This window comes from Carcharhinus amblyrhynchos, chromosome 2 (genome assembly GCF_965287045.1).
Source record: "Carcharhinus amblyrhynchos chromosome 2, sCarAmb.v2.hapA, whole genome shotgun sequence".
NCBI classification, from domain to species: domain Eukaryota; kingdom Metazoa; phylum Chordata; class Chondrichthyes; order Carcharhiniformes; family Carcharhinidae; genus Carcharhinus; species Carcharhinus amblyrhynchos.
In genome coordinates this window covers 95,930,394-95,952,164 of record NC_137325.1, presented here as the reverse complement: position 1 = coordinate 95,952,164, position 21,771 = coordinate 95,930,394, and the positions used below count along the sequence as shown (strand labels likewise).

The window sequence follows — 21,771 nt, the reverse complement described above, 5'->3', positions numbered from 1 at the left end:
ATAATCAAATCCATTGAATCTACCCATTGGCAGAATTTCTGCACAGCTACATACTATCTGCCAGAAGGGCCAGTATTTGAGTTGCTGTGCAAGATGCGGTGGGCCGATTTTACCATCAAGTTGCGCTTGTTTTCAGGCATGAAAACTTGGTAAAATCGAGCCTGAGGCGAGTAGCGCAATCTGCACCCACCTCCACACTGGTTCCCCCTTTAACAAGACTTGAAAATGAAAGTGGGAGGGGTCCGCTGCCACTCTGCCTGAGATCAGTGAGAGAAAGGGGTTCACTGCCTCTCTGCCTGAGATCAGTGAGAGAAAGGGGTTCGCTGCCTCTCTGCCTGAGATCAGTGGAGAGAAAGGGGTTCGCTGCCTCTCTGCCTGAGATCAGTGAGAGAAAGGGGTTCGCTGCCTCTCTGCCTGAGATCAGTGAGAGAAAGGGGTTCGCTGCCTCTCTGCCTGAGATCAGTGGAGAGAAAGGGGGTCCGCTGCCACTCTGCTTGAGATCACTGGAGGGAAAGGGGACAGAATGAAAAACAGATGGAGAAATGTGCTTCAAACATGGAAGCTACTCCAAGCTGTTAGCCTGTCAATGAGAGTCTTACTGGACTAGTGAAAATTGCTGCAGGATGTGCCAGGTTGGCACTGGCATCATCAGGGTGCCAGGGTACTGCCAAGGGAGTGGGGCCTGAGGGGGCCAGGAAGGGGATCATGAACAGAGTGATGAACGGGGGGGCATGAAGAGGGTCATGAAGGGGATGCATGAAGGGGATCATGAGGCAGGGGGATGAAAAAGACTCATTTGGAGGGCCCCAAAGCCCTGATGACTACAATCTATCTTGAGGGAGGGGGGGTACATCCCTTCAGTGAGGAGGGGGGAGTTCTGATGTCTGTGGGAGGAGGAAGGGGAGTCTTCAATTTCATTTTGAGATTGGAATGCTCTTTAAAAATGGTGCCTGATAACTGTGAAGTTGAGCTCTCTGAAGGGTGGGGTGCAAAACTTGCTCCTCTCCTCAAAAAACAACTCAGTAGGAAAATTGCAACCTGATTCATACATACACCGCATTTCTCTCCCAAAATGACACTTAAGGTCATATTCTCCAGCCAGATTCGCCAACTCACCCACAGCTGGGGTTCTCTGGTCCCACTGCAGCGAACGCACGGTTGGCTGAGTGTCAAATTCTCCATTCTCGCTGGCAACAGTGACAGTCGGAGAATTCTGGCCTGAGCCATTTTTTGGGAAAATTCTGCCCAATGTTTTAGTCCTTTTGACTTCTTCAGAGTTTTGTTTCTCTGTTTTTCTCTCTCCACAGATGCTGCCATACCTGCTGAACTTTTCCAGGATTTTCTGTTTTTATTTCAGATTTCCAGCATCTGCTATATTTTTCTTTTATCTTATTATGTATTACTGCCTGAGGACGCCAACATCAATTTAATGAGATTGAGATATCATGTTTAATATGATCAGGACAATAAATTAAGATTCCAGCATATTGCACATAAATACATGCTGGATACCTATACACTCCTGGCTTGTTCCCAAAGATATTGAAATGCAAAGATTTTCTTAAAATCATTCAGTAATTATTATGTTACTGAAGTATTAAAATTGGTGATTATGGGCATTAATCTTACCAAAAAAATGGCAAAATGTCAGGATCTGACTGATCACCAGATAGAAACATAGAAAAGTACAGCACAGTACAGGCCCTTCGGCCCTCGATGTTGTGCCGATCTCATGGCATTTTGTCAAAAAAACACAGGGAGGCATGACTCACACCATCATGTTGAGGGGCAGGAAAAGCCCAGCTGCAAAAAAAAGGGAAAAAAAAACTCTCCCCTGCAACCCACCTCCAAGGTTTCAGGTACTCCCCCATCACCCTAAGCAATCAATGCCGGCATTGGACTCCAACCCCCTTCCCTCAACCCTCGCCAACAGTCAATGCTGCCATCAAACCACCGCCCTCCCAAACATAGTCAATGCTGGCATTGGCTCCCCCTTACCAAACAGCCACTGCCGCTATCTCCAAAGCTCCAACGTCCACTGCCCCCAACACCACAAATAATTGAGACCATTACCCCTCCCTTGAGGCTCCCACTAAAGTCAGCCCCTGGCACTGTCAAGTTGGCATTGTCAAGTTGATATGGTGCCAACCTATGCCAAGGACAGTGCGGGCCACTGCCTGGCCATGTCCCTCTTCCGTAGGGGCTATACACACTTTTGCATTGTGTGTGTGTGTTGGGGGGGGGGTGGAATCCCCACCAAAGGTTCCCAACTGGATGAACCTGTTGTAAACATTGCAGATGTGAGGTTTGAAAACACAGCAAGAGATCAATATATGGTTGTGGAGGTGGGGGGGAGTCTTTAATTATATTAAAATGTATGTTAATGTATTGATTGTGTCGCTTGCAAGGGGTGGCGAAAATCTGAGATCTTGATCTCACCGGTGAGATTTCTGGTTTTTGTGTTTTGCTGGATCTTGAGCCACCGCTGCTGATCCCACAGACGGAGAACATGGGCTCAAGATTGCTCCCTATATGTGTAAACCTGGAACAGCCATTTTCTGAGATATGATTCATCATTCCTCCAATTAAGGAGTAAAATCCAGATCTAGCTTTCTTTTAAAAATATGCTGGTGCATTAAAATTATTGTGAGCAGCTTAGTGTTCATTCCACATTCCAAATGGCATGAAGCTTTACTTTAGAAAGAAGTTTATTTAGCAATCCTTTTGACGTATTCAAACAAATCAAAACCAAAGTAGTTTCCAGAACTCCAGGGCCAAATAAGATTTAAACAACTTCTAAGTGACAACACAAAACTCCCAATGCCAAGAAGTTTTTAATCAAAGTTATCCACTTACTGCATTTTTCCTTTGGTTTATTTTGTGATATTTTTGATGATTGTCTGCTAGATTTGAAAAGCTGCTCCCAGTGTATGGTGTCAGCATAGCAGAGTCTCACGTTATTGACGACATTGACTTGACCATCACTAATCTCCTTAAGTGAACGCAATCCCAGAGAAGTAATGTTCAGCTTCACCAAAGCGAATGATATGCTGTTACTAAACATGCACAGAAATGCAAAGATGTGAGGCAAAGAAAACTACACCATATTAACAGACAATTGTTTAAATCCAAGCTTAAAGGTAAGTCATACTCACTGACACAAACGAAATGGACAATCATACATTTTACAAGTAACCTTGTTCCTGAGTGAAGTACTGCACTCATCATCCATTTCTACATTCTTAGTGCATTATACTTACAGTTTTTAATGTTCAAATCAACAAAAATCAGTTTGAAGTACATTTATTTGTGCAAACCCATATTCCAATTTCAAACTGCGTGGCACATTTATTACGAACCTTGTTAATTTATACCCATAAAAGAACCCAACATCTTGTATGGAAGAAAATTGGCTGTACATTTTCTGCATTCCAGCAGTGAATAAACTACTGCACTGGCAGTAAATCACTTTAGGACATCCCAAGGTCATGAAATTTCATTTCTTCCTTACTTTGTCTTCAGATGTGATGCAAAATAAATACTAGACTTAAACCAGCTACCAAAACTAATGAGAATTCTAAATAAATTCCAGTTTTATTTAGAAAAATGCTGCAAGAAAAAATGCCTGAGGGTTTAATTTTACATTTTTGCTAAGCTTTATTCCCCCCACTCTGGCTGTCCATTCAGGATTGTTTTACTTATCAACACTGGAATTACTGAAATATCTAGTCTGTGATACTACAGATAAATCTCCATCCATAATATGCAACCATCATTTTTGGCTACTATCTTGTGACAGGAATCAACTTATCAACAACCCAGACACAAATCTGAAATTAAGACTAAGATTGCGAGCCTGGTATTTTGAGTTTGTCTTATAACTCATTAATGCACTGACTCATTTCTGCAGTTGGCTTTTTTTAAAGAGGGAGATGGAGGTTTCTTTTAGGTCTTTTTACGTCACAGTCCATTCCCTAATTAGGGAAGATAGGTTATCTACAAATTCTATCCTACTTCTTAACTGGCCAGAAGGATTCATTGTTGGATGCAGTGTCTTTGGATTTTCAGAAAGCTTCTGACAAAGCCCCACATAAGAGATCAGTGTGCAAAATTAAAGCGATGGGATTAAGCTAATATATTGGCATAGACTGAGAATTAGTTCACAGACAGGAAACAGAGTGGCCGATTCTGCACCCGTGTTCGCTGTGAGCGTAAATGCATCCTGGATACAAAATCATAGAACCACAGAATTATAGAGCATACAGCGCAGAAGAGATCTTTCGGCCCATTGAGTCTGCACTGACGTAATAGAAACACCTGATCTCCCACCTAATCTCATTTGCCAGCACTTGGCCCATAGCTCTGAATGTTATGTGCCAAGTGTTCATCCAGATACTTTTTAAAGGATGTAAGGCAACCCTCCCAGGCAGCGCATTCCAGACCGTCACCACCCTCTGGGTACAAAGGTTTTTCCTCGCATCCCTCCCTAAGCCTCCTGCCTCTCACCTTGAATCTATGTCCCCTTGTGACTGACCCTTCAACTAAAGGGAACAGCTACTCCTTATCCACTCTGTCCATGTCTCCCATAATCTTGTACACCTCAGTCTGGTTGCCCCTCAGTCTTCTCTGCTCCAACAAAAACAACCCAAGCCTACCCAACCTCTCTTCATAATTTAAATTTTCCATCCCAGGCAGCTTCGTAGTGAATCTCCTCTGCATCCCCTCCAGTACAATCACATCTTTCCTATAATATAGTGACTAGAACTGCACACTGTACTCTAGCTAGGGCCTGACCGAAATTCTGTACAACTCCAACATGACTTCCCTGTTTTTGTGACCTATGCCTTGATTGATAAAGGCAAGTTTCCCAGATGCCTTTTTCACCACCCTACTAACATGTCTTTCCGCTTTCAGAGATCTGTGGACAAACATGCCAAGGCCCTTTGTTACATGGAACTTCCTCGTGTCCTACCGTTCATTGAATACTTTCTTGTCAAATTACTCTTCCAAAGTGTGTCACCTCTCACTTTTCAGGGTTAAATTTCATCTGCCATTTATCTGCCCATTTGACCATTCCATCTGTATCTTCTTGAAACCCAAGACACTCCGCCTCACTGTTAACCACCCCATCAAATCTTTATGTCATCCACAAACTTACATCATCAATGTCATTTATATAAATGATGAATAATAGGCGGCCCAACACAGATCTCTGTGGTGCACCACTGGACACTGGCTTCCAGTCACTAAAGCAGCCTTCTGTCATTCCCCTCTGTCTCCTACAACTGAGCCAATGTTGAATTCTGGATCCCTTGTGAATTTATCTTCCTTTAGTCTCCTATGTCGGACCTTATCAAAGGCTTTGCTCAAATCCATGTAAACTACATCGACTGCACTACCCTCATCAGCTCAAAGATTTGTTAGGCATGACTTCCCTCTGACAAAGCCATGCTGACTATCCCTGGTCAAGCTTTGACTCTCCAAGTGGAAACAGTTGGTCTCCTTCAGAGGTTTCTCTAATGGTTTCCTTACCAGTGATGTGAGACTCACTGGTCTGTCGTTCTCTGGTTTATCTGTACAAACCTTCTTAAATATCAGAACCATATTAGCTGTTCTACAGTTGTGTGGCACCTCCCCAATAAACTTGTTGGACTTTAACCTGATGTTGTGAGACTTCTTACTGTGTTTACCCCAGTCCAACGCTGGCATCTTCACATCTTGAGATCCCCTTGGCCAGAGAAGAATTGAAAATTTGAGTCAGAGACCCTGCAAGCTCCTCCCTTGCCACCCACAGCAGACTAGGGCATAATTCATCTGGAGCTAGAAATTTATCCAATTTTAAGGCTGCCTACACCTCCAATACCTTGACCTTCCCTATTTGCTCAATTTGCTCAAAAAGCTCACAGTCTCTCTGCCTGAATTCCAGACCATCGTCCTCATTCTCTTGGGTAAAGATGGATATGAAATATTCATTCAACACTCTACCAATGTCCTCTGGTTCCACCCATAAATTTCCACCTTGGTCCCTGATGGGCCTTACTGTTTCCCTGCTTATCCTGTTCCCATTGATATATTTATAGAATATCTTGGGATTTTTCCTACTTTTACCAACCAGAGCTTTCTCATATTCCCTCTTTGCACTCTGAATTGCTTTCTGCACTTTCTATACCTCCCTAATGGCTCCACTGATTTTCTCTCTTTGTACTTTTTAAAAGTCTTTCTTTTCCTCCTCATTGCCCCACTCTGTCAGGTATAAATCACAGCCCCAGATCTTTTCTTGTCAAAGTGGCTGAAGATCTGGTCTGAAAACTTGGATGTGCAACTGGAGAGACTCACGCCTGCCTTCAGTCAGAGCCTGACACTCTGACAAATTATAGGAAAATTCCACCCAGAGAGCAGCAATAAATGGGTCTTTTCAAAGTCACCGACAGTGACTAGTGGGGTTCTGCAGGAATCAACACTTGGGCTCCAGTTATTCACAAAACACATCAATCATTTAGATGAGGGAACCAAAATTATTATTTCCAAGTTTGCTGATGACACAAAGCTTGGTGGGAAGATGAGTGATGAGGGGTATGTTAAGAGGCTTCAAGGTGATTTAGACAAGTTGAGTGAGTGGGCAAATACATAATACTGATGTATAATGAATTTAATGGATGCAGCTAATATGCTGTGCACCTTCCTTTCCAGATGTTACAAGTGTGGCAGCTATGGTAACATGAAACAATTCTTTAATGAAAATGTACACTTTGATTGTGTTCGCAACACAATTAACTTAATAAATGACTTCCTACCATTAATAAGTAGTTCTTCATAGAGTCATTGAGTCATACAGCACAGAAATAGGCCCTTTGGCCCACCATGTCTATGCCGACCATCAAATATCAATGTACGCTGATCCCATTTACCAGCACTTGGTCTATAGCCTTCTATAGCCTTCTATACCTTGGCAATTTAGGTGTTTGTTCAGATGCTTTATAACAATTGTGCGAGTTCCTGCCTCTACCACCCTCTCAAGTAGTGCGTTCCATATTTTCACCTCTGGGTGAAAAAATGTTTCCTTAGATCCCCTCTAAGCCACTTACTTCTCACCTTAAACCTATGGCCTTTGGTCTTAGACACCTCTGCCATGGGGAAAGGATTCTTAAAATCTACCTTAGTTATGCCTCTCAGTTTTGTATATCTCTATCAGATCCCCTCTCAGCCTCCTTTGCTCCAGGGAAAACAAACTCAGCCCATCCAGTCTCTACTCATAGCACAGGGGTGGCACGGTGGCACAATGGTTAGCACTGCTGCCCCACGGTTTCAGGTTCGGGGTTCGATTCCCAGCTTGGGTCACAGTCTGTGTGGAGTTTGCACATTCCCCCCATATCTGCATGGGTTTCTCCAGGTGCCCCCATTTCCTCTCACAGTCCAAAGATGTGTGGTAAAGTTGATTGGCCATGTTAAATTGCCCTTTAGTGTCCTAGGATGCATAAATTAGACAGATTAGCAGGGTAAATTTGTGAAGTTATGGGGATAGGGCTTGGGTGGGATTATTGTCGGTGCAGACTTGATGGGTCCAACGGCCTCCTTCTGTACTGTAGGGATTCTATGGTTTCTATGTTTCAATAGCTGAAACTTTCCATCCCAGGCAACATCCTGGTGAATCTCCTTTGCACCTTCTCCAGTGCAATTGCGTCCTTCCGATAAGGTGGCGATCAGAATTGCACACAATTCCTATTAAACTACAGCAAAATGTATCACTTACCGATGTTGTGTCCGGCCACGTATAATTTCAAGATTTTCAAAAACTCGAAGATCTTCATAATGGCTTGGCCAACTTTGAATGAACAAGAACCCTTGTGAAAACAGAAGTATGTCAATAAGGAATTCCATCATCAAGTTTGTGAAACTTCATGTCACTAATCTATATATTGAAGAAACTCAACAAATATGACTGCATAGATTTAGAGTTTGTCAATAATCTGTGCTTTCCAGTTTGATTTCCCCATTTTAAATTGGCTTTAATAAATAGTAAGTCAAATATACCTATCTTAGAAATGAATCGTCTATACATTGGTTCTCTATTTCTAACTTTCAGAGAAATCCAATATGTACAACATAGTTTAGGAACGCAGGAAGAGTGACTGTACTCAAAATTGGTTACCATGGAAGAGAAAACTAGTAGGGTCGAGCCATTGCTTTCTAGTGCAACTAAGTAGCCTGGAAATGGGAAAAGATATCTCTCCAAGTTTTCATTGGGATACTGAACAGTGTCAAACAAAAGGTAAGCAGTCAAATTAAGTAACAAAGTGGATGGACGACCTGGCTTAATTAATGAGCTGGGCAAATGAAAGGCAATCATTATTACAGGTTTACAAATGCAAAATCATGACATTGGGAAAGGCTAATAAAAAGTGGCAATATAAACTAAATGATAAATTACTCTGCCCAATCATATTATGATTTTCTAAGTGCCCCATTATCATGCTTTTATTAATAGTTTCAAGCTCAGAAAAGAGAGGGTGAAAAGACTGATGAAAATTAACTACTTTATGTAGAGGTGGTGGCACACAGGTTAGCACTGCTGCCTCACAGCGCCAGGGACCCGGATTCAATTCTGGCCTTGGATGTCTACTTGGGTTTCCTCTGAGTGCTCCAATTTCCTTCCACGGTCCAAAAGATGTGCTGCTTAGGTGCACTGGCAATGCTAAATCTTCCCTCAGTGTACCCAAACAGGCGTCATAGTGTGGCGACTAGGGGATTTTCACATTAACTTCATTGCAGCGTTAATTTAAGCCAACTTATGACACTAATAGATAAGCTTTGGAGAAAAAAACTAGAGGGTAGTGAATGTATTGAATGGACTGACAAGGGAGACATGCAAGCTGCTTACATCTGCAAATAGAGATTTGGATAAGTATTGGGAGAAAAATGTATTAGAGGGGTCCAAAAGCTCATATCCCATCATATCCCTAATGGGATATGTTTATAAGACAGTGAAACTGAGGCCATGATCTGTAATTTTTTTATTCCTCCTGTGTACATATTGCACTGTTCTGAAAGTTAAACACAGCACTGCCTAAAGTATTAAAAATACATTAATAAAGAAAATCATAATATCGGTGTGTACACATTCCTTTGTTCCAATATGAAAATAATCAGAAACGACTGCCTCACATTTCATGCCTTGTATTATTTTTCCACAATGATACAGCTATGATTGGTACTTTTCATGTGGGAAATTACAGAGCCTTCCATCTATAGAGAATTTTTAACTTTGAACGATGTCCTCAGGCATTTCATAACAATGTATTAAAAACAAGCATGCTGAAACATTCTGAAGCTCAAACACATTTCATCACTACTCTGATCTAAGTTAGAGCCTTGATTCCTTTTTCATATGAACAATTATAAAATATAATGCTTGAAATATATTTTTCATAGCTTTTTTTTCTCAAATCAAGCACAGTCTTGTATTTTAAACTTAAAATTTGTTTTGCTGTGGTCGAAATGGACCGCTTAAGGGCCGACTTAGGCTCAAGGTCTGGAGTGCTGCTTGAAACCTCCCATTGCTCTCCCTCCCCCAAATAAAACTAAAACTTCAGGCAGGTCAGAGGTGGGTGGGCAGGTGATGGGCAGAAAGGCCACCAGCTGGATTTTATGTGCTCTCTTGCCTTCAAACCGGCTGACAGGGGAGGATATATTCCAGCCTAGGGTGTTGAGAAAGTGATAAATTACATTCCTGGATCTCTGCAGAGCATATCTTTACAAATAAAAGGCATTTTGTTTTAACTGGAAGCAGTTTTTGAATGAACCAACCTGTTATTTCTTTCACAGTTCTGAAGACATTCAGTTTCTCTAGAGACAGGGCTGTTGTATTTGTGAAAGGATCACTAAAGTGGGAAAGCATGAATTACTATGAGTAAAACAATCTGGTTTCAATTGAATTTACACACATGCGGCAGCAATTCCTGTAGAGTTGCAATAGTTCTTCTTGCAAAATTTGCCTGAAACCAGCCAAATCAGCGAAAATAATTGCGAGTCGAGATGGCGTCCAGTGTAGAGTATCTGTAATTTTTGCAATTGCTTTTTTCTTTAACATTAACATGTAGGTGTTGCTGGGAAAGTCAGCACTTATTGTGCATCCCCAGACACCTCCAGAAGGTATGACGGAATTTTCTAGCACCTTCTACCAAGGGGCTACCGCGCCATTGAAATTTCCATCCACATCGGTACAATCGGAAGATCCCAACTGTGCAAAGAGCTGGACAAATCCAGCTGGAGCTTTTATTCATAAGTGGGTCATCTTTAAACAAATGGTCGAGATGAAAACAAACTAAAAGAATACAATACAAGAGGATCTACAATTAGGTGTTTTCTCCTTCACAATTTGAGGAAAAGAGTGAGAAGGCACACTTCTCAGACAAATTGTCAAAGGCAGGACCATCGTAAGATCTTCTGTGTGAACAGAAAATGTTAACAAAACTCAATCAATTCTGGTGAATAGACATATATAATGGGGGAGTATCATTCAAACAAGTCTAACTTGGAATGTGATAACTTATTATTGATGTATATATAAGTTTGTAAAATATCTATGATGAATAGGGAAGGGGTGATTTTTGCTGAATCTGGGAATGCAACAAAAAATTTTAAATTAATAGTTATTCAAAATGAACAAAGCAGAAACTAAATTTAAAAGTCAATGGAATTTTACAAAAAATCATATTTAAAACCAACATCTTGCGGACCAAAGTTTTATGCCTCAGCGACTAGATGGATGAAGAGATAGATAAGTGGCTTATCAAAAAATCATCACGGCTGCAAGTGCTGAATATTGCGGATGATACAAAATTCAGCAGATTTAACAAATTTCATGCTGGGTTGACTAATTTCAGAACATATGCCACAAGTAATCTTTAGTTCCATCCCTTAAACCTGCAAGGAATCTGCTCAGTCATTCACCAGGCAGGATGTAAAGTTACAATATTTGAAGAAAAAATAAATTATTTACCCTCTGAAAGCCAATTCCATAATGACGACATTGCCATTAATTTTGGTGCAATTTTTAAAAGAATCAATGTTTGAAGAATTGATTGACATTGTATTCTTGAATGGTGGCACTCCTAATCCATTGCAATCTGAGAGAGAAAGGAGAGAAAGACATTTATAAATGAGCAAATAGTAAAAAGTGGCATGTGCATTTCCAAATCAAGACTTGAATTTATATAGCGCTGCTCATGACTTCTGGATAATCCAGAGTGCTTTACAGACAATACCATACTTTTGAAGGTTAGTCCCTGTTCTGACATCAGAAACGTGGCAGCCAATTTATGCACAGCAAGGTCCCACAAACAGCAATGAAAGATTGACCAGATAATCAGCTTTAACAATGGTGCTTCAGAGAAATATATTGACCAGGGCATTTGGAAGAACTTCCCTGCTCTCTGCAATGGTGCCATGGGTTTTTTTTTTACATCTACATCAGAAGGCAGGCAGAGTCTTGATTTCATATCTCATCAAAAAGGCAGCACCTACAGTAATGCAGCATTCTCTCGGCTCTGCACTGTAATGTCAGTCGAGATGATGTGCTCAAGTGTCTGGAGAGAGGTTTGAACCACTTCTTGTGATAACTTGAAATGTGTGGCTTGAAGGGGTAGTGGAAGCAATTTCAATTATTATCTTTCAAATGGGTACTGGATACATATTTGAAGGGAATTGGGGAAAGAGTAGGAGTGTGGGATCATCAGATAGCCCTCGTAAGGAACTGACAGAAAGAGAATGAGATGAATGATCTCCTTCTGTGCTGTATTATTCTATGCTTCTAAGTCACAACTTTCGTGTTGAGCTTTGGCAGACACCATGAATGATTTACCCCTAGGAGCTAATGGTTTACAAAAATGATGGTGTGCAATACATTTTTTCTAATGGTAGTCATCCCAATTTAAGTGATTAGTTCACATTTTCTTTACATCAAAATTAGTCAATCAGCTATGTGATTACTTAGCTGGAGAATTTGAGATGTGGGGGCAATCTTACCAAAATTTGGCAATGTGATGGTTCCGGCGAGAAAAATAGAGCAGATCTCAGAGATAACCCTGGGAACCATTCAGAGAAGTTAGAACTCAGGAGAAGTCCCTCGGAATCTGAAACCATGGCAGAGGATTGCCGGTTCTGTACTGGAGATGGAGCACAGGTGAAATCCAGGAAGCCATTTATAGGTTGGTGCAGCCATGAGAGGAATCCATGGGCAATACCAACTTAATAAGGTCAATGGTCTGTGAAAGAGTTGGAAGTAAGCTAGTAGTTAGAAGCAGGAGTGCAGTTTTGTGAATCCCATGGAATGCAAACCCAGGACAAGAGAATTAATCATGAGACGATGGTCCTAGTCAGATTAGCTATTGAAAGAATTCAGGGGCTAGATTTTCAAAATTGAAATGTGGAAACCCCTTGTGAGAGAATGAGACTGTGATTCATAATGATCACTGATGTCTAGTTGTGAGAAATTGGGATGACCTACCATTAAATGTGAAATATTCAACCACAGTTTGCCTGTGAATTCATATTTACCTCATGTTAATTCTGAATGTTAGAGTATAAGATATATATTGTAAATTGATTTACTTTTAAGATGTTGTATAGTGAAGTTGATTTTGTTTGTTTAAAACCATGGAATCTTATGACTTCATTCTAGTGGGTATCTAGGCTTTCACATTTTATCTACTTTAAACCAAAAGTTACTGCTCCCCAACTCCTTAATTTTGTGCTATTTGGAATTAAATCAAAAAATTTACAGCAATTTAAAGAGAAGAGGTATATAGTTGCTTGGAACATATGATTTTCTCTTGTACAGGATAATAAGATGGGAGATTGAAGTTCTATAGTGCCACCAGTAGCTAAGGAGTGTAATTATTAGGCAATATGTTTATGTCTGCAGCTTCCATTATAAAGCTGGTCATCGAATTCAAAAGTTGACACATCTTTAGAGTTCTTGAAGTAGGGTTTTGTAGACAAGGATATTTTTAAAATATTGTGTTTATCATATGAGGGATTTGACATATGGAGAGAGGTTGATAAAAATAAACCAATATGCCTGTGAGTTTTTAAGAATGAGAGATGACATAATGGAAACATAAAAAATTCGACACAAAATTCCAACCCCAAGTTAACGGACCTTTAAATCATCCACCAAATTTTCTGTCCTGCCTACTACAATTCCCATGGCGGGCAGGACAGGAAAATTCTGCCCAATATTTGTTGGATACTCAATGCATTAACATTCATTGGGTTGGACCTACATATGATCACCATTACAACATTCATCTAGATCAGTAATCCACTTCTCCTGAGTAAATAGAGATTCTTATCCATTAATATGCTAACTGGATGTGTTGCTTAATAAATTCTAAATGTGTCTATTCAATCTTTTGTAGTTCTTTCATTAAATCTCTCAATGTGAACATCATGTAGAATCAAAAGGTTACAGCTTATAATGAATACCCTGAAGATAATGAACGCTTAATCAAACTGTGCATCTCTCATTTCTCCATATAGAAAGATAAAGTACACAATTCCTAACATTAGATAAGGCAAACATGTAAATTGTATAAAACCCAATAATGAATTTCTAGCCTGGTGCCTGTTTTTAAATATTAGTCACTAACCATTTTCTACATATTTTCTCTAATGTAGCATGCTCAATCTACATACGGATGAGTGAAAAGGAGAATTTTTCATTTGTCCCTCTTACTGGGGTTGCAATTAAATAAGGTCCTCAGTCTTCTTTGACCCTAGTTACACATTCCAATTAGCATTTAATAGCACTCCAGAATCTCAGAGATTTCCATCAGCTATCAATTTCCTTTGCCTTATAAACCCTTGCAGAGCAGGTTATATAAATATTCTGTTCTTCTTCTCTTGGAAACAAGTTCACAGACAGTCGCCAGAAGACATCAGGAAAATCAGTGTCACATGGAAGATGAATTGAGACGTTTATGAGGTACCAAAACTTGAAAGTGGCACTAAAATAGGAGGTAGGGTAATTCTTTAGAAGTCTAAAGAAAATTGTGAGGGAATACTCAAAACGCTGGAGAAATCAGTTAAAAGTGGCAGACGGAATTCAACATTAGTAGGTATGGGGTATTCTACTTTGGGGATGGTCTAATAAATATCTTCAAAGATGGGGTAAGGAAAAGGGAAACAGGCCATTTCCAGTAATTGAGGGGATGAAAAGATTGGCTGTAGATACAAGATTAAATACTATAGAATTAAAACAGAGCAAGAAAAACTTATTTTCATTTAAAAAATGAGACTATTGAAACTGTATGAAACTATGTCAACATTCAAAATTGGATTGGAGAGGTGGATGAAGGAAATGGGAAGAAAAAGAGTTGGGAGCAGGATGAATAAGAATGTTTGTATAGAGAGCAAACAATAACACAGCTATTGCACAATACAACAGCTGATTTGCTTAAAGTCATACTTCATGTTATATAAAGGATGGTTCAGAGATACCTACCTTTTGGACATGGTCCATCACATTTCTTACACCTTCTCAGGTTCCCTTCATCCACTTCATATGTACCAGGGCTGCAGGTTCGAACACAGGAGCCGAGGTCTGTTACCACAAAGTTATCTAAAATATGAAGAATGGAGGTTGTTACAATATTCACAAGTGGCTTCAAAATTCAGTTTATGTTGTTCTGTGAAATTCAACAGGAAAACATTTGGCTTCATAGTTTTGAGCCAAGTGTAAAGCTGCTCAGGTGACTATAAATTATGTTTATTTTCATATTTAAGTTAACTCTATCTTTAGGGGAGACAATGACATGATGGTAATTTACTGGACTGGTAATCCAGAGATCTAGGATAATGCTCTTGGGCCATAGGTTCAAATCACACTACAGCAGAATTTAAGTTCAATTCATTGAAAAAAAGCAATAATTGAAAGTCCATGGCAACTATCACTGATTGTCAGAAAAATCCATTTGGTTCAGTAAAGCTCTTTAGAGAAAGAAATATGCCTTCTTTACCCGGACAGGCCTATATACGAGTCCAGACCCATAGTAATGTGGTTAACTCTTAACTTTGAAAATAGTTTAGTAAATTGCTCATTTTGAGGGCAATTAGTGATGGGCAACAAAGGCTGATCTCATCAGTGAAATCCACATTGCATCAAATAATTTTTAAAAAGATATTTTTGTCAAAGCTTTTCACCTTGCACAAATCAGGACAGTTTGCAAGAATATCAAATGTAAACTGATCAACAATTTATACTGTATGAGAAGAGAATGCTGATCAGTTGGCAAGTGGGCTCTGATTGGTAAAGGTTTTGCCATGGGGAATGCACGACTTGATGGTGACAAACAGCTAATGTAAGATATTCTTGTTAATGTATGGTATTCTTGTGAATATCCTGATGAGTGCAAGAAGAAAAGCTTCAATGAAAATGTCTCTTTTTCAGCAAACTCAAGTTCTGTACTACCAAGTTGCTACTTATTAAAAAGGCACATTCTGATAATGAACCTAGCATAAATATCAATGTTAATCCCAAATATTTTCAACTGTGCGTTCATCTTTGTATAATATACTCCATCAGCCAATTTCACCTCAGGATTCTTGGTTCCCTTGACCCCCAAATCCACTGGGAACTAGACAGCTCCCACAATTTGGGTTCTCATGTTGTTTGACAGGCAATAATGACAAATAATTCATACAGAGGGCTTACAGAGACCAATAATCTCCCAAAGCAAGCCATTAGCTGTTAACTGTGAACATTCAATATCAGTCTATAGTTAGTCTGCCATTTTCATACAGAAATCCCTATTGGTATCAACTACTGCCGAAAATTAATATTTCCAGAACTTATACAACTTACGGGGACACTTTTTTACACAGGTTCCTCCATAACTGTATTTTCCTTCTGGATTTGGTATCATTTGAAATGTGCTTGAATCGTAGATTTCCAAATGAGGACATGACTCTTTACAGGTGTTTCCATCACTGAACCTCTGACATGCCTGAGAAAAGAAATCACATTCAGCACATTTAATATACTTGCTTTCTTATGTCAGTCCATTCAATACACTTGGTGCTGACAGTACCATGCTTTTATTATTAGGGTCAGTGCAATACCATAGAAAGCGGCAAGTTATGTTAACATTCCAGGGCAGTTTTGAAGGTCACTAGAAAACAAAACTGAGAATTTCATTTCACCTTAGACCCATAAAGCCAGCAGTCAGAACAGAACGTTGAAATCCAGCTACTTGTCTTTAATCTATAATGAAACTGGTTACATAAATCACAGTTTAGATGATTGGTAGACTTCACTGTAAAAATTATTGTTGTCAGGACAGCAAGAACTATATTACCTTTTGTAGCAAACGGGCTTGCTTTTGGAAAAAAATACACAACGAAGCAAGGAAGTTGTGATAATCCTTTATGAAACACTTGAGTTTTGTGTCCAAGGTTCCTTAGGCAGCACATTTCAAACCCATGACCATTACCACCTAGAACGGCAAAAGCAGCAGATACCTGGGAACACCACCATCTGGAAGTTTCCCTCCAGTCACTCATCATCCTGATTTGGAAATATATCATCATTCTATCACTGTTGCTAGGTCAAAATCCTGGAACTCCCTCCCTAACAGCACTGTACACCTCAGGGACTGCAGCAGTTGAAGAAAGAAACTCACCACCATCTTCTCAAGGGCAACTAGGGATGAGCAATAAAAATACTGATTGAGCCAGCTTTGCCCACATCCTCTAAAATGAATTTTAAAGAAAATTCTATTTCACTGGTGTGACATTATGGGTTTCATAAGCAAGATTCCCTATGCTGTTTGCAGAATCATAGAATGGTTACAGTATGGGAAAAGACTATGCAGTCCATTGTGTCAATGCTGGATTTCTGCAAAAGCAATTCACCAAATGCCATACCCTTCCTTCTCCCTAGAGTCTTGAGCCTTGTGAACCTTTCCTCCTCACATAATCATCTAATTTGCTTCTGATTGAACCTGCCTCAACCACCCTCTCAGGAGGTGCATTCCAGATCCTAACCACTCACTGCATAAAAAGAGTTTTATTCTCACTTTGACATTGCATCTCTTGCCAATCATCTTAAATCTGTGCACCTGAATCTTGGTCCTCCCATCAATAGGAACAGTTTCTCTCTATCTCCTCTGTCCAGAACCCTCATGATTCTGATTGCCTTTCTCATATCCCCTTTCAACCTTCCCTCCACCCAGGAAAGCAATCTCAACTTGCCCAATCTACCTACATAGCTGACTTATCTGATCCCTGGAACCATTCTTGTGAATCTTTTCTGCACCTTCTCTAATGCTTTCACATCCTCCCTAAAAAGTGGCATCCAGAACTGGATGCAATACTCAAGTTGAATTTTATACAGATTTAACATGACTTCATTTCTTTTGTACTCTATACTCCTTTTTAAAAAGCCCAGGATTTATTAGTTGTGCTCTACACCTGTCCTGCCACCCTCAATGCCCCGAGATCCCTCTTCCCCTGTACCATGTTTAGAATTAGATCATTTAGTTCATAGAGCCTCCCCTTGATCTTCTTATCAAAATGTACCACTTCACACTTTTCTGTATTAAATTCCATCTGCCGCATGTCTGCCCATTCTACCAACCCATCTTTAGCCCTTTGAAGTTTATCAAAGTTTTGTACCATCCACAACTTTTGAAATTGCATTTTGTACACCACAGCCTAGGCCATTAATACATATCAAGAAAAGCAGGAGTCCTAACACTGACCCAATTCTATCTTCACTTTAAACTTTCCTCCTGTCCAAAACAACTTCATCACTACTGTTTCCTGTCACTCAGCCAATCTTGTATCCATGTTTCTGCTGTCTTTTTTCATCAGTGACTTCTAACTTTACTCACAAGGCTGCTGTGTGGCACTTTATCAAATGCTTTTTGGAAGTTCGGTCAACTCATTACGTTTATCTACTTTCTCAGTGCCTCATCAAAAAAAAAGCAAGCAAGTTAGTTAAACTTGCTTTTAACAAATCCGTGCTAGATTTACTCACTTAGCCTGCATTTGCATAGCTGAGCCAGGATGGCTTAGGAACCCTTTGAAAATGGCAGCTGAGAGCTGACTCCAGCTTTCTTCCCAGCGCTCACCCTCTGCTCTGCACCATTCATGTTTCCAGCATCTTTCACCAGCAGGATAAGGTATGGGCAGATATCCCATATACAACATTCCAGGTCTTGATGGCTCCATTGCACAGTGCGCAATTTGAACATCACCCCACCAATTTTAGAAAAGTCAGGCCCCTTTATCAAGTAGACATAGTTTGTGGCCTCTAGTGGCCACCAGTCTGAAGTAAAGAATAAAACAACACTGCTCCTGGAATTCTTTCATTGACAGGTTTTCAGATATTTTAAAAAGATCTTTCAGTGCAGAATGAGGCCATTCAGCCCATCAAGCCTGCACCAACAACAATCCCACCCAAGTCCCATCCTTGTAACCACCCCCCCCACCCCCCGTATTTACCCTGCTAATCCCCCTGACACTAAGGGGCAACTTAGCATGGCAAATCAACCTAACCCGTACATCTTTGGAGCGTGGGAGGAAATCCGGGAGAATGTGCAAACTTCACACAGACGGTGGCCTGAGGCCGGAATTGAACCCGGGTCCCTGGTGCAATGAGGCAGCAGTGTTAACTACTGTGCCACCATACCATCCTTTAGTGTCACAGGTGAGATGCATTTTAATTGCAGTGATTGATTATAAGGATTTTTCTTGAAAAAGAGTGTTGACTGTTACATTGATCAGCATTGTGTCAATGTTGAGTTGCATTAGATTACTTCCCCCAGTGGGAAAAGTGCTATTATGCATTCAAAATTGAAGAAAAAACTGTCTGAGACCTCTAATGTAATAACATGAAGTGATTTAAATGCCCAGAGCACTTTCAAAATTAAAAAAAAATCTTCTAAAAAGTTCCTTGATAGAGAAGAAAAACAGATCCCAAATGCTGGAATGCAGTGACTGACAGGGCATCCAATGCAACTTAGGAAAAATATAGCCCTCTGCTTTTGCAATTTCAATAGATTTTATTGCTTGTGAACTGGAAAACTTTTTTTACAAGATCGAAGCCCATGAGGAATGCTTGACCGGATTTCAAAAGTCCAGAATCATAGCTGAAGGCTGTTCAGACATTTCGATTGACAATTTTAAGAGGTTATGAAAGGATTATCTATCTTTAATGTAGTTAGTAAATTAGATGTCTTTTTTTTCCAACAGATTAGCCATTTGAATGGATTTAATTTTTTTTGGAATGACTTTTTTAAAGGAAAGTCTTCTTCAATTTGGTGTTTGTGAATGAGATTAGATTGTTAAACATTTTTAAAATATTCATTTTGAAGATATCCTGAGGTTTGCCCATAATACATACTGTCCATTGAGGATCCATGGAAGGGTGAGAGAGTACGGAGAGGAAATAGAAGATATAAAGATTCACAGGATATATTGGGGAATGGGGATATGAGGAAGTATGACTGCATAGGGCATATGAGGGGTTGTCGAGAGAGCATTGGGGAATAGAGGTGAAGGGTAAACATTTGTGAGCCTGGCATTTATCAGTAAAATTGAGCTGAAACCAGAAAAGAGAGATGATTGTTCCAGCCTGCTGGCCCAGTCATCCACCCACCTTCTTTGCACCTCAGGCCTGAGGTGATAGGCCTGAGTCGATCCCACCCCGCCTCTCTGGAATGAAAATATGACGACAGATCCCTTTTAAAGGGGATGGGTCTGACAAGTCAGGAAGCTTCTTGACTGGATCTTCCTATCACCACCACGAAAATCTGGTCTATTGTTTCTAGAAGGTTCTCCACCACTGACATTAAACTGGCTGTTCTGTATTTGCTGGCCTTATTTTTACAACTTTTGTCCAAGATGTGTAACTTTACAATTCTCCCATTCTGTGGCATCACACCTGCCTCTAAGGAAGATTGGGAAATTATGGCCAGTGCCTCTGCAATTTCCACTCTTATTTCTCACAGTGTCCTTAGATGTCTCTCATCTAGTCCTGATGACTTATTGTATTTAAAATAGCCACCTATCTAATACCACCTCCTTATCAGTTTTAACCCCATCTAGTATCTCAATTACCTCTCTTTCACTATGACTTGATAAGTCATAAAGATAGATGCAAAGTACTCCATATAGTGCAGCAGTCACACACCATACCTTCACGTGCAAATTCCCTTCTGAATCCGTAATCTGCCCTACTCCTCCTTTTACCACCCTTTCACTATTTATATGGTTTTGTAATACTTTTGGATTCCCTTTATGTTAGTCTCTTCTCACGCTCTTTTATTTTTCAATTCCCCTCTGAATCTTCTATTTCCAATCTAATTCTCAATTGCATTATCCACCTGATATCTGTCTTCAGCATCCTTATTTTCGATATCTTTCATCATCCAGGGAACACTGGATCTATTTTCCTGACATAACAGCCCATGAGTTTGTACCTTGACTGTACCTGAACTATTTCCTCTTTAAAAGATGCCCATTGTTTAGTAACAGTTTTGCCAGATAATCATTGATTCCAATTTATTTGGGCCAGATCCATTCTCATGTCATTGAGGTTTGCCCTTCCCAATTGATTATCCACAGTTTTGTCTGTTTCCCATCCCTTTCTACAGCCAATCTAAATCTTATAACACAATAATATTGTCCCTTAAATCTTCTTTGTTGACACTTGATTGAATTAACCAATCTTATTCCCGAGAACTAGGGTTGGCAATGTCTCCTTTCTCATTGGACATGTAACATGCTGCTGAATAAATGTCAGGAACTGCCCCTCTCTGCCATTTACATTATTACTATCCCAGTCACTATTTGGATAATTTAACTTTCCAATTATAAATACTTTAATCAATGCATTTCTCTGCAAATTTATTACTCTGCATCTTTCCCACTAGTTGGTGACCTGTAGGGCATGGTCGTAGTGGTACTGTCTCTGGACAAGTGATCTGGAGACCCAGAGTAATGTGCTGAGGATCTAAGTTTGAATCCCACCACGGCAGATGGTGAAAGTTGAATTTAATATAAATCTGAAATTAAACCATTGTTGTAAACAAAGTAGACATGTAATGCATTGCCACTGCCTCTCAAACTTCCACTGCTATTTAACGTCCATTTGCAGTGAGAGTTCCTGGAACTCCAATGTCCCTGGGGCCCGGGGGTGGGGGGGAGGACTCCCCAACTAAGAGGGATATTCAAAGTAAAATGCCTCCTCCTCCTTTTCTGCCCAAGGTGTGGAAAAGTTTTATTGTCACTTACCCACCCTATCTGGACCCCTCCCGCCAACATAGAAATTGATGCTGAATGGGATAAGGCCCTAATGTGGCCACTTGAAGATCTTACTAGATGAAAGGACGGGTTTCTCATCTGAGGTCCTGCCCACCCAAGCACGAAATTGTGACTGGGTTTGGGCAGGAGAGTTCCCATCCATTCAACCTCCCGCCTATGTTTTGTACATCATGAAATGTTCCGGTTTACGTTTTCTTCCTACACAGTAAGCAATATTACATTTTTATACTTGGGCAGAAGTTGGACTTAATATCAATCCAGATTCTTTAAATCCCACAGCAGATAATCCCACAATAGGGACAGCATGGTGGCACAGTGGTTAGTCCTGCTGCCACCCAGTGCCAGGAATCCATGTTTGATTCTGTGCTTGGGTCACTGCCTGTTCAGAGTTTGCACATTCTCCCCATGTCTGCATGGGTTTCTTCCAGTACTCCAGTTTCCTCC

General features: G+C 40.2%; 1 protein-coding gene across 1 annotated transcript in view; it reads right to left on the bottom strand.

Moving 5' to 3' along the window:
- egfra (epidermal growth factor receptor a (erythroblastic leukemia viral (v-erb-b) oncogene homolog, avian)) overlaps window positions 1–21,771 on the bottom strand; it is a 260,289-nt gene that overhangs the window by 55,403 nt on the left and 183,115 nt on the right. Inside the window, exons 7-12 of the mRNA XM_080209479.1 lie at window positions 15,863–16,004; window positions 14,504–14,620; window positions 11,000–11,126; window positions 9,805–9,878; window positions 7,751–7,841; window positions 2,857–3,056 (exon numbers count right to left, since the gene is read on the bottom strand). Of these exons, the coding sequence (XP_080065605.1) occupies window positions 2,857–3,056; window positions 7,751–7,841; window positions 9,805–9,878; window positions 11,000–11,126; window positions 14,504–14,620; window positions 15,863–16,004 (751 nt within the window). The remainder of the gene's footprint in view (window positions 1–2,856; window positions 3,057–7,750; window positions 7,842–9,804; window positions 9,879–10,999; window positions 11,127–14,503; window positions 14,621–15,862; window positions 16,005–21,771) is intronic.